The sequence below is a fragment of the Grus americana genome, chromosome 5 (assembly GCF_028858705.1).
Source record: "Grus americana isolate bGruAme1 chromosome 5, bGruAme1.mat, whole genome shotgun sequence".
In the NCBI taxonomy this organism is placed as follows: Eukaryota; Metazoa; Chordata; class Aves; order Gruiformes; family Gruidae; genus Grus; species Grus americana.
The window spans coordinates 21,974,961-21,995,857 of NC_072856.1; the positions used below are offsets into that span (position 1 = coordinate 21,974,961).

The 20,897-nt window shown below is 46.0% G+C and overlaps 2 protein-coding genes across 12 annotated transcripts in view; both read right to left on the reverse strand.

Moving 5' to 3' along the window:
- Positions 1-12,863, reverse strand: part of SLC1A2 (solute carrier family 1 member 2) — a 107,260-nt gene extending 94,397 nt beyond the window's left edge. For 2 of the 9 annotated variants that reach the window (XM_054827383.1, XM_054827381.1), the window contains exon 1: positions 12,039-12,361. Coding sequence is in view for 1 of the 9 variants with exons in the window: in XM_054827378.1 (XP_054683353.1) it covers positions 11,301-11,317 (17 nt within the window). In the remaining 8 variants the exon portion in view is untranslated. Of the gene's footprint in view, positions 1-10,168; positions 10,417-11,300; positions 11,790-12,038; positions 12,362-12,503; positions 12,685-12,734 lie in introns of those variants that run through there. The other 7 variants (XM_054827380.1, XM_054827386.1, XM_054827387.1 and 4 more) reach the window with 6 other exon arrangements.
- A 3,693-nt stretch (positions 12,864-16,556) lies between these two features.
- PAMR1 (peptidase domain containing associated with muscle regeneration 1) overlaps positions 16,557-20,897 on the reverse strand; it is a 63,114-nt gene continuing 58,773 nt past the window's right edge. For 2 of the 3 annotated variants that reach the window (XM_054827366.1, XM_054827365.1), the window contains 3 exons: positions 20,548-20,780; positions 18,874-19,169; positions 16,557-17,611 (listed from right to left, as the gene is read on the reverse strand). In XM_054827366.1, the coding sequence (XP_054683341.1) occupies positions 17,075-17,611; positions 18,874-19,169; positions 20,548-20,780 (1,066 nt within the window). In that variant the 3' untranslated portion in view covers positions 16,557-17,074. The remainder of the gene's footprint in view (positions 17,612-18,873; positions 19,170-20,547; positions 20,781-20,897) is intronic. The other variant, XM_054827368.1, reaches the window with a different exon arrangement.

A 20,897-nucleotide genomic window follows, 5' to 3' on the forward strand; every position in this document is an offset into this window, starting at 1 on the left:
TATAGGTATACATATACATACATATACATATACATAATGTATATTGTAGTTGTAGGTGACTCCCTTCTGAGGGGAACAGAGAGTCCAGTATGCCAGACAGACCCTCCTCTTAGGGAAGTCTGCTGCCTCCCTGGGCTCGGGTTAAGCCTAGGAACCTTCCTAGCCTGGTACGGCTCTCGGACTATTACCCATTACTGCTCTTCCATGTGGGTGGCGATAAAGCTGCAACGCGTAGTCCAGGGGCCATGAAAAGAGAGTTCAGGGCCTTGGGACGGTTGCTGAGGAATCTGGAGCACAGGTTATTTTTTTCCCCTATCTTTCCAGTTGTGGGCAGTGACATTGGAAGAAACAGACAGACCCAGTCTACGAATACATGGCTTCATGGCTGGTGTGACCATGACAGTTTTGGGGTTTTCGATAATGGGATGGCCTACGCGGCGCCAGATTTACTGGTGTCAGATGGGATTCACCGTTCTCAAAGGGAGAAAAGGGTCTTTGCTCACAGGCTAGCAGGCCTCATTGACAGAGCTTTAAACTAGATCTGAAGGAGGAGGGGGGATAACATCAGGCTTGCCCGTGACAAGGTGTGGGATGATGTGCAAAGGCTAGAAGGACAGGGTGCTAGCGAGGGCCCTCAGCCTGTTGCTCTGAGACATGCTGGCTACACTGGAGCACACCTGAAGTCTTACAGAGATAAGCTAGGGGCTACGGAGGTAATAGGAGCCAACAGGGAAACACCAGTGAAATACCTCAAAGGAATTTAGGGGTGTTCCTCTAAGAAGGTGACACAGCTGACAGACCAGCTGAAGCACCTCTACACCAATGCACACAGCATGGGCAACAAACAGGAGGAGTTGGAAGCCACCACACTGCTATAGAAAGCTATGACCTAGTTGCCATTCCTGAAACTTGGTGGGACAAATCCCATGACTGGAGTGTGGCTGTTGTTGGCTACAGGCTGTTCAGAAGGGACAGGTGAGGAAGGAGGGGTGGAGGTGTTGCCCTCTGCATCAAGAAATGCATAGAGTGCAGTGATCATGCACTGATGGGGTTCATAGTCCTCAGGCATATGGATCAGACAAAGACTAAAGTCAGGACCCTGAATTTTAGGAAAGCAAACTTCCAGCTGTTCAAGGAGTTAGTCAGTAGGACCCCCTGGGAAGCTGCCCTCAGGGACAAGGGAGCAGAACAGAGCTGACAGATCTTTAAGGATGCTTTCCATAGAGAGCAAGAGCTTTCGATCCCCAGGTGTAAGAAGTCAGGAAAGGAAGGCAAGAGACCAGCATGGATGAGTCAAGACCTGCTGGTCAAACTAAAGGACAAGAAGGAAATGCCCAGGCAGTGGAAGCAGGGACAGGTATCCTGGGAAGAGTATGGGGACATTGCCTGGTTGTGTAGGGATCAGGAAGGCCAAGGCACAGCTGGAGCTGAACTTGGCAAGGGATGCAAAGAATAATAAGAAGGGCTTCTACAGGTATGTCAGCCAGAAAAGAAAGGCCAAAGAAAGCGTACCCCCATTGATGAACACAACTGGCAAACTGGTAACAACGGACGAGGAGAAGGCTGAGGTACTCAACAACTTTTTTGCCTCAGTCTTCACTGGCAACCTCTCTTCCCACACCTCTTGAGCGGATGGACCACGAGACGGGGACTGGGGAACAAAGTCCCTCCGTAAGAGAAGATCAGGTTTGTGACCACCTGAGGAACCTGAATATACGTAAGTCATGGGATCAGACGACATGCATCCCAGAGTCCTGAGGGAATGGCTGATGTGGCTGCCAAGCCACCTTCCATGATATTTGAAAAGTCATGGCAGTCAGATGAAGTCCCCGGTGACTGGAAAAAGGGAAATATTGTACCCATTTTTAAAAAGGGTAGAAAAAAGGACCCTGGGAACTCCTGACCTGTCAGCCTCACCTCTGTGCCTGAGAAGATCATGGAACAGATCCTCCTGGAAGCTGCACTAAGGCATATGTTGGACAGGAAGGTGATTCAAGACAGCCAGCATGGCTTCACCAAGGGCAAGTCCTACCTGACCAACCTAGTGGCCTTCTGTGATAGAATGACTACATCAATGGACAAGGGAAGAGCTATGAATGTCATCTATCTGGACTTCTGTAAGGCCTTTGACACAATTCTCCACAAAATCCTTCTCTCCAAATTGGAGAGATACAGATTTGGTGGGTGGACTGCTCGGTGGATGAGGAATTGGTTGGATGGTCACATCAAGAGGGTAGTGTAAACGGCTTAATGTCCAGATGGAGACTGGTGATGAGTGGTATCCCTCAAAGGTCCGTAATAGGACCAGTACTGTGTTTTTTTAATATCTTCATCAATGACATAGTGGGATCAAGTGCACCCTCAGCAAGTTTGAAGATGACATCAAGCTGAGTGGTGTGTTTGCCAAGCCTGAGGGAGGGGATGCATTCCAGAGGGACCTGGACAAGCTTGAGAAGTGGGTGCATGTGAACCTCATGAAGTTCAACGAGACCAAGTGCAAGGTCCTGCACATGGGTCAAGGCAACCTCTGGTATCAATACCGACTGGGGAATGAAGGGATTGAGAGCAGCCATGCTGAGAAGGACACAAGGTACTAGTGGATAAAAAGCTGGATATGAGCCGGCAACGTGCACTCGCAGCCCAGAAAGCCAGCCATGTCCTGGGCTGCATCAAAAGAAGTGTGACCAGCATGTCGAGGGAGACCTCACCTGGAGTAGTACATCCAGCTCTGGAGTTCTAAGCACAGGAAAGACACGGACTTGTTGGAGCGGGTCCAGAGGAGGGCCACAGAAACGATCAGAGGGATGGTATACCTCTCCTACAAGGAAAGGCTGAGAGAGCTGGAGTTATTCAGCCTGGAGAAGAGAAGGCTCCAGGGAGATCTTATTGTAGCCTTTCAGTACTTAAAGGGGGCTTATGAGAAAGACGGGGATAAACTTTTTAGCAGGGCCTGTTGCAATAGGACAAGGGGTAATGGTTTTAAACTGAAAGAGGGTAGATTTAGACTAGATATAAGGAAGAAATGTTTTACAATGAGGGTGGTGAAACACTGGAGTAGGTTGCCCAGAGAGGTGGTAGATGCCCCATTCCCAGAAACATTCAAGGTCAGGTTGGATGGGGCTCTGAGCAACCTGATCTAGTTGAAGATGTCCCTGCTCATTGCAGGGGGAGGTTGGACTAGATGACCTTTAAAGGTCCCTTCCAACCCAAACTATTCTATGATTCTATATAAATTTAAATGTCAACAGGAATAGCCCAGAGCTTAGCTCATAAGGTGAGAAAATAGTAAAAAAGGCTACAGAGCAGAAAGCCGCCTGGAAAAATTACTGATGTTTAACTTGGCGTTTATATTTTTCAAACATCAAGAAATAGATCAGTTGCAGTCACACTAAAAAAGATATGTTTTGAGTTTGTTAGCAAAACTTAAAAAAAATCCACACAATATTGTCTTAGTTGATCCAAAATGTTTCCTTAATACCCAGTGAAATGTTTTCCTTTGTATTGGAGCCCCTACCATTTTATTTTAGTCTTCCTTTTCACATTGATGTTTTTTCAATTGAAAAATAGGTTTGAAATGAAAATGTTTGGGCTGAAATTAAGCATTTATTTTTGAAAAGTACAATTTAAATGTTTTTAATTTTTAAATTCTCTTTCCATTCTTTTCTTTAAAACACTTCAATGAATTTGATTTCTCAGACATGTCAGTGAACCTGAAATACTGCATTTTTGTGAATTTTATGCCATTCTCCTAAAGATGCCTGTAATTAGCTGGAGTGTTCCTTAATTCTTTTATGCCTTGGTTCTTTTTTGTTCTTCCTTGTAAGGATCCCCGATTTGGAACTGCTTACACAGGATCAAATATGTTCTATATAAAAGTTAGAAAACATGATAATCTTTGAACCTAGTCTGTTGTCTTTCCCAAGTACTGAGACATGTATTGTAGCTAATTGTCTTAAAGCTTTAAGTACACTGACAGCCTTTGAAATTAATATAGAAGTAGGATTAAATACATAAAAGCACACTTTTATAGGATTTGTGTGGACTTCATGTCCCCGCACAAACACAGCCCCAGGGCTCCCACTGTCATGTACATCGAGAAGGAACCTGCATGCCAACCACACTGCTACACAGGTGAAACAAGACAGAGTTTTAATCACAGCCTTTTTTAACTGAAAAACTGTGACCCTTTAAACACTGCTCACAAATTCAGTTATTGGCGATCGTGGTTGGGATAGCCAGTAGATCAAGAGGAAACAGGAAAATGAAGAAGAAAAATAAAATGTTGTACATATTGTGGCAGATCCTGAAAACTCACTCTCCTATGCAGGTGCCTTTACCATACCATGAAATGCAAAGTTACTTTTTCTGACTCACCTAGGTGTGTCCTATTGTCTCTGGGCTTGGCGTATAATACGTGTTGGCAATCTCCCTTTCAGGTTTGTCTCAAAAATGCAGCAAATGGCTTTAGGACTTCTACTCCAAGATCCAAAACCACCACAGCCGCATGACAAAAACACTAATCCTGTATAATAAATTAATTCTTAAGGTTCAAATTTGTTCAAAATATGTTGACAAGTTAACTTAGAATCATAGAATCATAGAATAGTTTGGGTTGGAAGGGACCTCAAAGATCATCTAGTTCCAACCTTCCTGCCATTGGCAGGGACACCCTCCACTAGACCACGTTGCCCAAAGCCCCATCCAACATGGCCTTCAACACTTCCAGGGATGGGGCATCCACAGCTTCTCTGGGCAACCTGTTCCAGTGCCTCACCACCCTCACAGTAACGAATTTCTTCCTAATATCTAATCTAAATCTAACTTCAGTTTAAAGTCATTACCCTTTGTCCTACCACTAGATGCCCTTGTAAACAGTCCCTCTCCAGCTTTCCTGTAGGCCCCTTTTGGTAGTGGAAGGCTGCTATAAGGTCTCCCTGGAGCCTTCTTTTCTCCAGGCTGAACAACCCCAACTCTCTCAGCCTGTCCTCATAGGAGAGGTGCTCCAGCCCTCTGATCAGCTTCGTGGCCCTCCTCTGGACTCGCTCCAACAGCTCCATGTCTCTCTTGTACTGGGGCCCCCACAGCTGGATGCAGTACTCCAGGTGGGGTCTCACAAGAGAGGATTTGAGGTGCAGACTCACCTCCCTTGACCTGCTGGTCACACTTCTTCTGATGCAGCCCAGGATATGAAGGGCTTTCTGGGCTGCAAGCGCGCATTGCCGGCTCGTGCTGAGCTTCAGCCAACACCCCCAAGTCCTTCTCCTCGGGGCTGCTTTCAACCCATTCTCCACTCAGCCTGTATTAGTGCTTGGGACTGCCCCAACCCATGTACAGGACCTTCCGCTTGGCCTTGTTGAACTTCATGTTGTTCACAAGGGCTCACCTCTCAAGCCTGTCAAGGTGTGGTGGTGCAACCCCCTCCCTCCCTTCTTGAGCCGCTCAGCACTTGCTGCAATTTCTCCCCCTTTTCCTGGGCCACATGCAAACCTAGGATGAGTTGGGTGTGGACTGCAAAAGGCAGGAGACCAGAGCGATAAGGCACCCCTTAACAAGCCTGGCTCTTGCTTCCCCCTTGGCTTGGGAATGGTAATGACAATCACCTCCTGACAGCCTGGTATATCTGTACCTGGGTCATGGCCCAAAAGGGGGTCATACCAGAACTTCAAAATCTAGCAAGTTCTGGGTCTGCGCAACTGGTGGAAAGTACCAGAATATTTCACTATCCAAGATGGGCCAAAGTGGAAAAGTACCTGACAAAAATCAATTATCTTGGATCCTATAAATAGCAATTCTAAGTGAGGCCATTTGAGCTCTCCTGGATCGCAGCAGGCTGTGAGCAGCATCTCCCCTGAGCTGGGACAGTTCTCAGGCACAAAACCCTCAAGGATCCTCTGCCAACAGAAGACCAGGGCGAGTCAGCCTCCTTGAGTCTCAGCTATTGTTGAGGAATGCCAATGCATTGTGAGTATTTACTCTAAACTCAAATTTTAACTATAAGATAGCTTCCTCCATCCACCTCTCTACCTATCTATGTGTTTAAATATTCGTATTTGCCTTCACAAGTGTGGGTGACATATATCACTGTGCCCAAATATTTTTGTCTCTGTGTGTATACCTGTGTGTTTTGTGTTTATATATATATAATCTGTAAACTTTGATTTAAGATACCTTATAGTAAGTTAGTGTGAATCTTGTCATCCTTGAATCTCTAATTAAGTTGCTGTTTTGGTCATAATATATTTTACTGAACTACTTTTAAATCTTTAAATTAGTCAATTATTGAGTGCTGCTAAAATTCAACCTTTGATTTAACTCATCCTATTAATGAATTTTGAATTGACTAAATTGTAACTGTGTCAAACATTTTCATACACAACACAAAGTCCCTCCGGATGGCATCCCTTCCCCACAGCATGTCAACCACACCACACAGCTTGGTGTTGTCGGCAAAGCTGCTGAGGGTGCACTCAATCCCACTGTCCATGTCGCCAACAAAGATATTAAACAGCTCCGGTCCCCATACTGACTTCTGAGGAACGCCACTCGTCACTGATCTCCACTTGGACATTGAGCCGTTGACCAAAACTCTTTGAGTGCAACCATCCAGCTAATTCCTTATCCGCTGAGTGGTCCATCCATCGAATCCATGTGTCTCCAATTTAGAGACAAGGATGTCATGTGGTACAGTGTCAAATGCTTTGCACAAGTCCAGGTAGATGATGTCAGTTGCTCTTCCTTTATCCACCAATGCTGGAACCCAATCATAGAACTTGCATCTATAGGGCTTGATGCCAAGTAAGGTATTTATTATTTGCGCCTCTGGTGTTAACTTTATGTTAAATTGACACAATAATCATCTTTCTACAGCTAGTATAAAACCTGTGTAAGTTCCATATAATATGCTGTGGCTAATTTTAGAGAAATCAAATCATATGCTCCCTGACCTGAACCAAACTTGTATTGTTTCGTGATCAGGTAGTACAAACAAACTGTATTCATGTATTGCTTCAGAAACAGTGAAACCTGGGATGAAGATAGCAAGTATCTATAGAAGAATGTAGTAACAATCAAGGTCGAAGAGGAGGAATGGACCACAGCTGGGGTTTTTTTGTGGGGTTTTTTTCCTGTTAAGTGAAATATTGATAACGTCAAATATCAAGACAGGGATCTCTGTAGCTTGTGTGCACTATATCTGTTACTCTGAACAGAATGGGAGTTCTGCATCTGTGCCATTTCATATTACATAAACACCATTTATATTAAGTGTACATAAAATTGTGAAGCACTTACAACTATTTTACTAATTAAATCATGACACTAAGCAATTACCCAGACTTCTGTCTTTTCATACATAATAATGTTTCAACATACTATTCCACTTCACTAGATTTATTTTGTAGCAGGGTGCACACACACACGCACACATAGACTTGCTTGTTAACTGTGTACCATATATGCGTAAGGGTAACATCTCTGTTCTTTTCATAAACCTGCCCTGGGACTGTCCTCTAGCACCAAGACCAATGGAAATGGAAGAACCCACAGCAGTATTATTAAACTCTCCAAAATATGATCACATCCAAACTGCCCACTGGGAACGTCCACTGGCCCACACTGATTGCCTAACATGCCCGTGAACTGGGGGAGGGCCGCCTGGCCAAAGCCATGGAGGGACTGCTCTGAGGCTGACCTGCACACAGAGGGTTGAGCTCCCAGCTCAGACACCTGCTTTGCCTCTGTTTAATTTACTACTACAGATGCAGTGGTAGTGTCTCCTAGTGGCTATAATCTTGAAGGAACAGACCCAAACTCAAACTTCACACCTGAAACTTTCACTCTTCAAAGATATCCAAAAGCATCTGTAGATTTTTAGAGTATCTAAACCTGCATCACTCAAACAGGTAAAATAAAATAAAAAATTTAAACACTCAAGGTTTAATATCTGAGTTACAAAATCGCACACTGATTTAACATCTAAAACCTATCTCTAGGTTATACAAATGTGTTTCTTTTTTAAAAAAAATAAAAAAGTAGGAAGGTATTGCATTATTTCCCTTTTGAAACAGTAACACTAAAGACAGAGATGAGAGCCATAACAAAACCATGTGAAGCAAGTTGTTCATGACTTTGCTCAAAGGCCTGAAGGCAAGTGTGGGCATCAATTGGATCAGAGTCAATCTCAGTTAACGTTTAGGTCCTCTCAGACTCTGTAAAAGCAAAGCTAATGCTTAAATGCTCTGCTACAGTAAGTCTCCATAGGTTCAGCCTATCACATGCTGAGCCCTATGCCAGACACCACAATCTGTGAATATGAACTAATGTCGCTGGATCTTTGAACCACGCTAAGGACTCAGGAAAAGCGATGCTGGCATAGATCAGAAGGCCACTTCTCCCAGCAGCACCCTGTCTGCAGTCATGGCCAGCAGAGGACGTTTAAACAGAGAACATAAAAACAAGCAACCCTGAATAGTATCGTTGCTTGGTTCTAGCCCTTCCTCCTTGAACTAGCTGTTTTCAGCACCAGCTAAACACCAAAAATACATCTTGGTAATGAGATCTGTATCAGGGGATTTTGTGAAAGGAAGACTTAACAGTCAAGATACAGCGTATTCAACAGTAAGCCAAAGCCCCACTAGCAGTAACTACAGCAAGGCAGACCCGGAGGACACAAGGGTCTGATTTTGCCATGTTGGGGGACATTTCCTTCATCATTTTCACATTTTCAACTCATTGAAGTTTCCCATTGTCCACCATCCTCTTGGAACAGAAAGTTTTGGGCAGCAGATTTCCATACATGGATAAGCTTAACCAAATAAGACATTGAAAGAAAAAAAATAGTGACTGGAAAGGTGCAGATGGCAAAACCTGGCTCTAAGTGACCACTACAGATTTGCCTTCCTCTGTGTATGTGTCAGGGCCTTTTGTTGTTCGCCAAGTACCCTGCCACACCCATGACATCCTCACTTTGGAGATTTTATGTAAGCTCCGCTGTTAGATAAGAAATAAGAGACTGCAAAAATGACTGTGGTTGGAGTAGTTCCATCACAACAAAATACAGTCTTTACATACCTCAGATCTTGACTAACGTATCAATCTGAACATCCCAAGAGCCACCAGAAATAAACCTGGAGTGCATACAGTTTGTTCCAACCTTCAGCAGGTCTTTCACCATGTACCCGTGTGTGCCCGAGATACACTGCTCCGCTTGCAGCAACGCACACTTTCTGCTACCTTTTTCCCACTATGTTGGTGCTGGTGGAAAGCCTTTCTTGAACGAGGTCTGATCTCTGATGATCCTTATGGTGCCTCAGTTTGCTAATCTTTAGGCCAGAGTGTAAAGCTTACCTACACCCTCAGCTTTGTACCTGACGGTAGGGAAAGATGACAATTCAGTTTTGGAAGAGGTTCTCACTGGTAAAAAGGGATTGACAAGTGAAATGCTTCCCACTCAACTTGTTTTCCACAACTCTTTCAGCTATCACCAAGCACTAGTTGAATCATACCAAATAAACAGTTTCAGCTTGTCTTAGTCTAGGTAAGTTTCCTAAAAAGTTTGAAAGCAAAGCCTAAATTTGTTGTTTCTTTTCTCACCCTGACAACTTAGCTCTGTCCAATAAGGAAAGCAAAAGCATGCATCTATTGAAGCCTTTCTGTTTCTGGCGCTCTGATTTTTTTTAGCCCACCTGTTCAGCCAGCACCTCTCTTTCTACACACATTTAAAACCTCCTTTCATCCAAAGTTGACAAATCCCTCTAACACAGCCACCTCTCATCATGTCTCCTCTTATTAAACCCCTGCACAACAGATCACACATTCCCCCACTGGTCTGAAACAAGCATAGACCTCTACAGCCGCCTTATGTGGGAATGAAAACAGCAGGTGACTGGAGCACCCAGAGGGGAGTGGAAGTTGGGGCAGTCCAAGGATACAGAAGGGACAGAGAAGACAGAATTGCAACGCTATGGATGTAGGCTGTTTCCTTCATCTCCAGGCTTCTTCCCTGTGGCTCCAATTATTTGTTGACAGTATCTAGTTAAGTGATTTCATTGTCAGAGGAAATGCTACAGGGCAGATTAAACTGCTGGGCTACTACCAAAACAGGAATGTACAAATTTGGAGCAGAAATTCCCTAGGAAGGCAAGGCAGTAGCAAACAGTAAGTTAGTTACCTCTGTCATAGTCCCATGAAGAGCCAGAAGAGCCCCACAGATTTGTCCTCTGTCAGACCTAGGGGATTGTCCTTTTTCTAAAGCAACCAAAGGTAATACTTTCTAACCTTCCACTTGTCCCAAGCCAACTGTTTAGGGGACACTGCAGAGAGCCAGTTCCTTCCTTTGTCCAGGTAACGGGACACTTGCATGCACACCCTCCCAGACATGTGTCAGGTTATTTAAATCAGCTCAGCAAGTCCTTCAGCCTGAGAGACACAAAAACAATATAAACAGAGCTTCCTTTTGCACTCTGTCCTCAGAGAGTCCTATCCAGAGCAGATCATGCTGATACAACCTGACAACATCCAGGGATAAAGGGAAGGCTCACACCAGATGCAGTCTAATACTAGCTAGTATTATAAGAGGGCAACCAGAGATCAAAGAAATGTTTCCTTTTCTTTCCTACTACCAGCTGCTCTGCAAACTGAACAAGCCCCCAGCCCCATCAGAGCAACAAAGGGGGTGATCCTTGCAATCTTGTCACAGGTAGGGAGAAAGGTTTCCTTCCAAGGGATGCTACCAGGGCTGAACTGTTTGCTTTTCTTTAAAGCCTCTTGTATAACCCTTCGCCCTTCCCAGCATTTCTTTTGCTAGCACTGTAATGCTTTTGGCACAAAAACGCCAAATTGCAAAACTCAAAAAGTTGGATTTGTTTGTCTTTTTAAGAGGTGGGTGGGGGGACAGCTCCTTGATTCTTTTTGAACTATTGATTAGTAGTATTATTATATTTAGGAGGCTGCTCCCCCCTCCACCTCTGAGTTAACCATTCACTTGGACTCTTCTTTCAGGCAGGTGGTTTAAGCTTGATCTGCTCTCCAGGGGTTAAATAAAGAAGTGATGGGAGGAAAAATAAACCTTTCCAATGGCTCATATTTGAAATTCTTTTTTCCCTCTCTCTCTCTCTCTCTCTCCCTGTCCTAAATGGGGCTCATCTGCTTTTCGTTTCCTCTCGCTCCCTAATTATTCCATTAGGGAATGTCGGGGGCAAGGATTAATAATGAAGCAGATGATAGGAAACCAAAAGCACAATGCCGGACACCCCACCCCCGCATCCTCCCGTTCCTCCCTCCCAAGAGACGGTCCCCCTCACCCTTCTGTCGATGCCATGGTCCCGAAAGCCCCCCTGTCTTCTCAAGGGTCCAAGGGATTATTTTGGACAGTAGGGCGCAAAGGAGGTTGGCTCTTTGGGATAGCCCTCGCTCGCGTCTGGGAAGGAGCACGCAATTCCTTGTAATCCTGGGGACTCCGCAGGGCGAGGATCCGGCAGCTCCGTTCCTCGGCTCTCAATCCCGCCGCCACCGCCCAGCGAGGACTCTCTGCGCCCCAAAGACCGGCGCTGCTGCCCTCGCGGCCGCCCAGCAGTGGCCGGCGGGAAGAGGAGGCACTGTCACCTGGGCTGCGATCCCCGGGACCCTCCCCTCGCCGTGGGGTGCGTGTGCGTGCGTGTGTGTGTGCGTGTGCGAGAGGTGGGGGTGACTTCACATCAGCGCGGTGTTGGCTGAGGCTGGATTGGAAGGTTTTAGCCCTCGAGCCGTGGATTTGCAGTCTATATCCCTCTCTATTTTAGGCACGGGCTGACATCACGAGCCGTTGTTACTCTTATAAATCCCCCCAACCGCTCCTTGACAGAAGCGGGGGGGGGGGGGGGGCGGGGGGCGGCGAGCCCCTCGCAGGGGGAGGGCCGGGCCGGGCGCTGCCGACCGCGAACTGGCTCCGCTGGCCGCGCACCGCCACCGCCTCCCCCGGAGCAGGCCCGGCCCTCCGCACCGAGAGGGCCCGCTGGGACTCCGTACAGCGACGGGAAGGAGCGAATCCCACTCACACACACCTCGTGGGTGTCCGGATGCCACCTCATACCCCTCATGTCACCTGGCGAGCGGGCTTGCACTCCGGCGGGAGAAGAGTTCGGCAGCCTGCCCGGCCGAAGGGCACGCCGCCGCACCCCCGCCTGCCGGGCCGGACTCCCGCAGCCGAGGCACCTGCCCCGCCACGCCGCGGCGGCAGCCTCCCGAGGCTGCACGGCTCGGCACAGCGCTGGGCGGCCGCCCCTCCCCGGGCCCGGCCCGTTCAACCCTTCGCGAGAGCCGTCCTGTCTCGCCGGGGCGGCCCGGGACTGGCTGCCGGCTGCGGCAGGACCGCAAGGCTGCGGCAGGCGGCTCGCAGGACCCGCCCGCCCTCAGCTACGAGAAACGCGCCGCGCGGCCGCACCGACTGCGCGGGACCCCGGCCCGGCCGCGGCGCGGTGCTGCCCCCTGCCGGAGAGGTGGGGGCGGCGCCGCGGCGGAGGCCTCACCTGCCGGCGCGGCGAGACCCCTGCCGGGGCGACGAGGCCCGGCGGCGGCGGCGGCCCCGCAGACTGAGCCCGATCGCAGAGCAGAGCCCGGGCGCGCCGGGCCTGGTCCAGCCCCGCGCCGCCGCGGCACCGGGAAGAGGCCGTCGTCCCGCCGGTGGCCGCAGCGCCTCCCCGCGCCCTCTGCCTGCTCGCACCGCCCTCGCCCGGGCCTGCCCCGCGCCGCGTCCCTACCTGCACCGCCCGCCGCCGCCGTGCCCCTCAGCACCACCCCGCCCCGCCCCGCTGGGGGGCGCCGCGCGTGGCCGCGGCCTGGCGGGCCCGGGGCCGAGGGAGGCTGAGGTGCGGGCGGGGCCTCCTGCCAGCGGGGCCGCAGGGCGGTGCTCATGGCAGCTGCTGGGGCGCGGCCGAGTCCTGCTGCGGCGGCCGTGGCGTGCTGGGGCAGGACTCGCGGCGAACGCGGGAGGGCGGGCACGGTCGGGGCACTGCTTGGACACGGCCCGGGCCACGGTTGCCCTGGCAGGCCCCTCTGCAGAGCAGGGAGAGGTTGGACGGGCACTCACAGCAGTTCGGCTCATAGGAGAGCACAGGGATGTCCTGGTGCAATCCCTCATCCTCACCTCACCGCTCGGGAACCGCAGCATGGTTTATGCTGGAATTTTCTGCTACCAGCCACAGACTGGCCTGGCAGTCCACTGCCCCGCCTGCCAGCTGCAGCACAGGGCAGGAAGTTCTCATCCCATTCAGTAACCGCACTCTTGTGCTGGGGCACGGAACACACGTCATGTCAAGACACTGCCATGTCAAGACACTGCCATGCACCTTCACTTCAGTTTCCACCAGCAGAGGCTCTGCCTGCCAACCTCGCTACCGTCTTTCCATCCAAGTCTGACCAACCTGATGTCCCATTTCACACGGACCAAACATTTGTGCTGTAGTCTGTTCCCTCTTCACCATGGAGGTGGCACAGAAAGCCAGCAGCCGTGCGGGAAGCTCCTTGCCACGATAAAGTGTTGTGAGGCTGCAGGGGATGCACAGCTGAGCAAAGGCTACCTGACCCTGCCCAGTGCTTCCACTCCCCCAGTATACCTTTCCAGCAACTGAGCCAATTCCAGTACTAGTTCTTAAAACTGGCAGGATGAAGCTTAGTATATATTCCCTAGTCCTGATCAAATACACTTTTTTTTCTTGTAAGTTACCATGGACTTAGGTTATCAAGGGAAACAAGTTACAAGGGCAATTTCATAAGAGTCACTGAAGGTATGCTTGAGAAGAACATGTACTTCAGTATGTCCATTTCCTTACAGTGCTATTTTTCAGGTAAGCACCCTGGCTTTTGGAAGTATTTTAATGCACCTGCAGCCCCAAAAACATACAAGGGGAGAAGTATAAATCCATTGAAGTGAGTAAGAATGCAGAGACTGGTTTGCTCTTTTTCATAGCAATACCTTTACAGCCTTTCCAGAATGCACAGCTCTTTTCCTCAGACAGAAGATGTGTTGCTATCCATGTTGTGCTATTTCACACCCCTTCTCCAACAGATGGCATAGATCCTCACCTGTTTAGAAAGAGATGTTTGAAATAGTTTTGCATCTTAAAAATAGATCCTAGATATCAAAGGGATTAGTGATTCCAGCTCACAGGTGGGGTTTTTTTTCAAACATTCTTCCCCTATTTTTCCTCATTATTGGCATTAGTTGCTAACCCCTGTTCTGCTCAGGCTCTAATTATGGAACTACTGTGGGTCAGCCTGCCTGACAGGATGGACAAGCTGATTTGTAATTCCTATAAATACTAGGAATGCTACAGGTGCTTGCATATGTTGATATGACTGCCCACCCATATGTGTGAACACATATGTCATATAACAATAGAAATAAAACTATTATGTTTGCATTTAGAGATTAGTCAGAATTAAATCTACAATTCAAACATCGAGGTCCAGAAGTAGAACCAAATGCTACAGTTAATTCCTCTTTCTATAAAGGAGTATGCTAAAATCTGAATCCTGGGGTTGAGGGAAGCCTGGCCATTTTCTTGCTTCTGTTTTCTTTGAAGAGCATGATGACTAAAAAGAAGGGGGGTTGAATTCTGCTGTACGCGCACAGCTGTAGCAACCTCCTCCTGTGATTTTCATTCCATGAATTCCTTCAAGTTTCTCTTCAAGAAGCGACTTTTGTGTGATATACAGCCAATGAACAGCTATATTGTTGCTGCACAAGCCCAGAAACTTTCAGCTATTCGTTGCCAGATCTGTGAGTAGTTCGAAGCCAAATGGGGATGGGATTCAACACCGAGGAGGAGTTAGAGGATCAGTTAATACTAGCTATGACTGATCTTTAATAAAAGAAGAGTGAGGGCTAAAGCTGGAATTAATGAAGACTTTTGCAGATCTGTCTGGACTACTTAGTTCTCTACTAAATCCTCAAGGCAGAAAAAAAATTTAGGGTCTCTTCTTCTCTATCAGTTGTAGCAGTGGAGAACAAATAATGCCGTGGAGAGCAATGCAGTCACAGTGTCATAACTGAGAGAAGAACCAGCTCACCAAACTTCATGATTTCTGTTTTAGAAGAGAATTTCTCTTACCATTAGAGTGTAGAGACTCCCATGTAATGTAATCATGGAAGAGCTCTGACTGGGCAAGCCAGGCTCCAATAAACAATTCTATTCATTTCTCATTTCATTCTTCATTGACAGTTAGGAAGAAACACATGCTGACTTTCTGCCAGTTTTTCCTTCTCCAAAGCTGTTACCTAATTTCCTCTAACCCCTTCTGTCAGCAAGGGAGTACCACATGTTCACTGGCACATGTTCCTCCCAGCAGAGGAATGAAACACATCTTATTTTTCACATGTAATTCAGAATTTTTGTTGCTGTTGTTGCCATGCAGTTTGTCAGCCAAGCATAATCTCCTGGCAGGAGGAGACATACAAACAAGATAAAGAGAAGCAATATACTTTGGTTGTAGTCCTTAAACTTTTTGATTCAAGCAATGTCACCTGGTCCTATTGCCAGTGAAAATAAGAGCAAAAGCATAACACATTAAGTCTTTCTGCCCAGGAAAGCAAAAAAATAAATTACAAGCAATGACCTCCAATACTAATTGCCTTTTAGCAGCAATTTTCAGATGCAAAAGTAGGTGGAAACTACTGAATGCTAAGAAACTCTTAACAAGATTGCACAGCAACAGAGAATCAGAGCTGAAATCAGACTTGTTAGCTTACAATTGCCATAGCCATGCAATAGGCGAGGCAGAACATGACTTCAGGATCTGAGTCCTTCTTGGTGAGAGTACTAAATCCTTTCATCAGATCCCCAGCCTTCATATCCAAATATTGCTGTGAGCTGGTTTGAGCACTGTAATAATTTGGAGGTCCTACAAATTCCAGGGTGTCATAGATGACTTACCCAGGAATCATTACTGATGTGAGACATTCCCCTGTCCCTCCTCCCCAATTTTTTCTAGGGCTCATATCCAGTGTTTAGCCACAACTGAATAGAGAATGATTTAGTAAAAGAGCAGTGATTAAGGACCATGAGTAGACCAAAGTATGGCCACTGGGCAACAAGCCCAATGGGAGAATCTTACACTTTGATGTCAAACAGTCCAGTCAAGAAAAGCCTCTGCTAAGTGTGAGACCTGGACATTATTCTTCACCCTGAAGAGCTACAGAGGAGTTGTTCTGCCACAAATGTATGTGAACTGATGGAAACCAGAAGTTTTCCTGAGGTTTTCATAGATCTTTGAAATAATCCACATGGAAAAATGTTTTTAAAAGTATGTTTCAGGTTTTTATCTATTCAGAATACAAGGTGGGAGGAACTCCCCTGTACATTTCATTGCAATGGTTGATCTACAACAATAGCAGCACTGGATGTATTAAGAAAAAATCTTGTTATTTATGTAGTAATTGAATTTTATGCGAATTCTGCCTTCCAGTGTGCCTGAAGAGTCCCAAGTGAGAGTCACATGCAAACAGACAAGGGCAGTAGAAAGTCCCTAGAGTGTGACACAGATAAAGCAACAAGGAATCTAAATAATGTCAGGCATGGGTATGTAGGTTAAACAAACAAACCATGGTTTATTTAAATGTGTAAAGTACTTGGGAGGGAAAAAGATTACATTGTACTATGGCAATACAGACAGCACATACCATAACAAGCTCATCCATCGTAATTACTTCAGGCTACTCTTTCCAGCCTCCTAATCCGCTCAGTCACACAGATCTTTGCGAGAAGCTTGCCATCGATTTCTCTAGGGGACTCCACACTACAGATTAATTTCAGTCAGAATTTGCTGTCCTGTTTATGTATGTCAGACTCAGGAGCAGAGCATCATCCTCCCACCAGGGGAGACAGGCAAAATATGGCAAAACTTCTCATGCACTAAGACTCTTTGTCATGGGTTAAATAAAAGTAACCTGATGGAACATCCGATCCTAGGACAAATTACCAGGCTGTCTGCCTTAACCTTATCCCAGATGTGGTTCATCACTGGGATGAGAAGCCTAAAGCAGCAGAGACTGAGAGAGATATTATGATAGTTATAAAATGCCATTTCCAGACACAGCTTTTTATTTTAGGTTCTTCTCAATCCAGTCTTTGAAGGGAAAAGCTTTGGTGTATCCACTGTAGAGTTCTAGGCTGCAAGTTTTATCATAACCCCAGCTCACTAATCCCATCAGGTGCCACCTTAGCTCAGGAGATGCTTTTCCTGGCAAAGTTATGGCTGCAATCCCACCAGTCTCAGCAGGGCAGATATTAGAAAAGGCTGTGTGGTCTTGTTTGGCGCAGAACATGCTGTCAGTGATGCTGACTTGTATCCCATTATCCTCATACTGTTGCTCACACAACAGTGAATCCACCATCTGAACAACTCCCATGCGGATTGTGTCATTCTTGTATCCAGGATCTTTAATGTCAGCCAGTACCTTCCAGCCAGTAACCATTATTTTTAAATCCTCTGTGGATGAAGTCAAGTCATGAGAAGATGACAAGCAAATGGGTTGAACACGACTGCTGATTCTGGCTTTGTCCAAGAGTTTTATGATAGCTATGTCAGAATCAAGTAATATAGGGTCAAAATTGGGATGCACTATGATGGCAGAAATCTGGGGAGGAAACAGAGTAGGAAGAATTGTAGAGTTAACAGCAATGGCAAGTCAGCAGCACTCTTTCCATACTACTATAATACATGTTAGTTTATTTTGCATACTTCTCTGCCCTCCACTCCCAAACTGTTCTTTCACCATAGTACTCACTCAAATGAGAAACATGCAAAGAGATCAAGCATCTTCTGACTTTTTTGGGGGGGCTTGGGTTTCAGGACGGTTTTTTATTGCTTGAAACTCCTCCTAATAAAAAGCAGTCAAGGACATTTTCAGCAAAATGGGGAGTTAATGTGCAGTTCAATTTTTTCCTCTGTTTACTGAAAAGATTTTACCTGCCACGTTGTTATCTTCAGCCTGTAGAATTTGATTGGGGGGGGGTGGACTTTGAATTCAAATGCTATCTTCTCATTGAAATTCAACCATCTTCCCACCAAAAAAGAACACTAGCAATACATTACATAATGTTGGGGCCAAACCTTTACTGCTAGTTGCCTTGATGAAACACTACAAGAATGGATAGGACTCCTATAAGGAAATATTGTAAAAAATAATACATTTCCTTACAGAAGAAGTCTGAAAAAGCTGGAATTAGAGAAACAAACTAAAAATGGGGGGGGGGGGGAATCAAATTAACTATGATTTCTTGGATAAAATCCATTAATTAACTCACATAGCCCCCCAATCCAGAAAAAAAGACACACACAGACAAAATTGCGGTATTTCTCCTCATTTGGACTTCACCCTTTCTAGTTCTACTTGAAAAACCCAAACCACTCTGATGAGCCTGAGGTACTATTTTTGGAGCTGGAGTCAGACATAAACTTCTTTTGAGTTTAGAGCTGTACAGCCTTGGGGCTGAGACGTAAAATGTGCTCAGAGCATCCAATCAGGATCTAGACCACAAGTGTTTCCCTCATAAACTATGCTAATCACTTTTGACAGTAGCTGCAATCTTTTCTACTTTTTTTCTGGCAATATCACTCAGACATTATGGCCCATGGAACCTGAGCTATTTTCTTAGTGATCTCTGTCAGGAGGTGAACATCAGAGCTAGACAGTGTCAGGGGAATTTAATGAACTACAGCATGTGCCCTCCTTGTGCTATGACAGTTCTGTCAGTTGAGTCTCTAGATATGCATTTCAAAGCATAGTGTGTAAAACAATATATTGCTCAAAGGATAACCTTTTTGTCCCCATACAAGATGGATGTGATCAGCATCTGTCTGTGCTCATCGTTTTCTGCTCCCAGCAGACTTACTCACCCGCAGGTTCTGGATGGTCTTTTCATCCCTGTCATCATCTCTGTAGAATTTCCCCAGAACCACCTTGAGCTCTGCTGTCTTGAGCACAACGGTCTTACCCAGGTCTGTGACACAGTGAGCTGCCACCACCACGGTGCGCTCGTTCACCAGGGCCCCACTGCAGATAAGGATCCAGGCCCCTTTCCGGAGACTGTTCTCCTTGACCCCATTGACTGTCCGATAGATTGCGGCTTGCCAGGGCCACCTGGTAGAGACCACTGTCTTCTGAAGGGTGATGTTTTCTGCTTTTCCACAGACTGAAGAAACATGAACCAAGAATGAGGTTACGCCTTTTCCCCACCAAAGAATCTGAATATCACTCTTGATTCCTGCTTAGGATGTGTCAAAAGAAACCAAACTGCAATAGTTAGCATGAGGGACAGCTTTCTAATTAACCTGTGTCCTCAACCTGCAAAATTATAATATAAGAGTATTTTATATAGCTTTTTTAAAAAAAAACCTTTCAATTTTTCCATTATTATCTGAATTCCTGGCTGAAGTAGGAATGTGGATTTAGCACTTGAGCAGGTGAATTTTCATGACAACCTTATCAAGCTGCACTATAATGAGATGACTGCATAAAAAAATGGAAAGAACACCTCTGATTCTTGCTTATAATAAAACATCATAAAGCCAGCAGTGCACTAAAACTCACCCTAGGCAGTCACAGAGTAATTGTGAGGTCCTCTCCTAGAACTGACCTTAGCATAGATGAGTTCATGCCTATGAGAACAACAGCCATCCTGGGGAAAAGAAAAAGCTCTGCTCTGTTTTAGGAGTATATTACCCAGGCTCAGACCTGGGGTAAAATCTCCTTAGGAGAGTAAGGGTAAAATTTAGGGGTAAAATTACCTTAGGAAAGGTTTACTTCAGTTGAAAGAGTTACATCATGTGGTCACATTTTTTAGTCTCCCTTAGGACATTTCTTTTTTCCTGGAATGTAGTGTGTGCATGCCCATAGTGAAAAGGATTGAATGAAATACTTTTCAGTGCATGAGATTACCTCCAAGCAAAACCACAAATGAGAACTCTAAAAATTTGCTTGATGTTAGGATTTACTTTTCGCAGTTTGCCTGATGTCAGTAGTGGGTTGTACCAAATCTCATGATGTTCCTACACTGACTTAGTCTGCACTAGCTCTGGATAAGATTTTATCTGGACTTAGAGTTTGCAGTACGAACCCTTCCTTAGCAGGGTACATTAAAGGAAGAGCCTCTTTAAAATGCAGACTGTCCATTCTATTGCTTAAACTTCCATGGTTTTGTCAGCTGTGTGCCAAAGTATAGAGTTGAAAGAAAAATCACATTTGCAGTAAATAATACTGGAAAACATGAAGTGATAGTAGGAAAACATTTTCAAAACAGGAGAGATACTGACTATACCTTTTGCTCAATAAAAGAGTAGAAAAATGGATGGCAAATTACAGTGCTGAAAGCTTGATCCCTTTACCATCAGCTGCACGAGTTCTAGTGGTGGATAAAAAGAGCCATATATCCTCAAGCTTTATTGCTCCTATCTCCCAGCTGGAAGCATAGGCAGCCTACACTGCTGGGATTCCCTAATTATCTAAGACCAACACACATCCTGTTCCCCTATCCACCCAGACGTGTGCATTTTTTTCCCTTGGAGACTCACTTGGAATACACACAGGGGCTCTCCCACTCCATTTTCCTGTCTTCAGACAAGTCCTCCTGCTGCTACCCAGGCGGCGGTAGAAAGGAGAAACGCACTCATACTGAAGCTGAGTGTGCAGATGCTGGTATCCTGGGGGCAGGTCTCCAAATGGCAGTGCTGGCTTCTTGGTTGGATAGATTTCAAGCTTTTGCTTGCTGAATGCAGATGAGTAAAGTTGATGCAAAGGTGTTTCCCTATTTCAAGGCACAAAGAACACAAGGTAATAATAATAATATTATAAAATAAATCATTACCATAGCTTTTGTCACCAACTGTATTAAGTATCATTTAAAATCCTATGAAGTTCACTT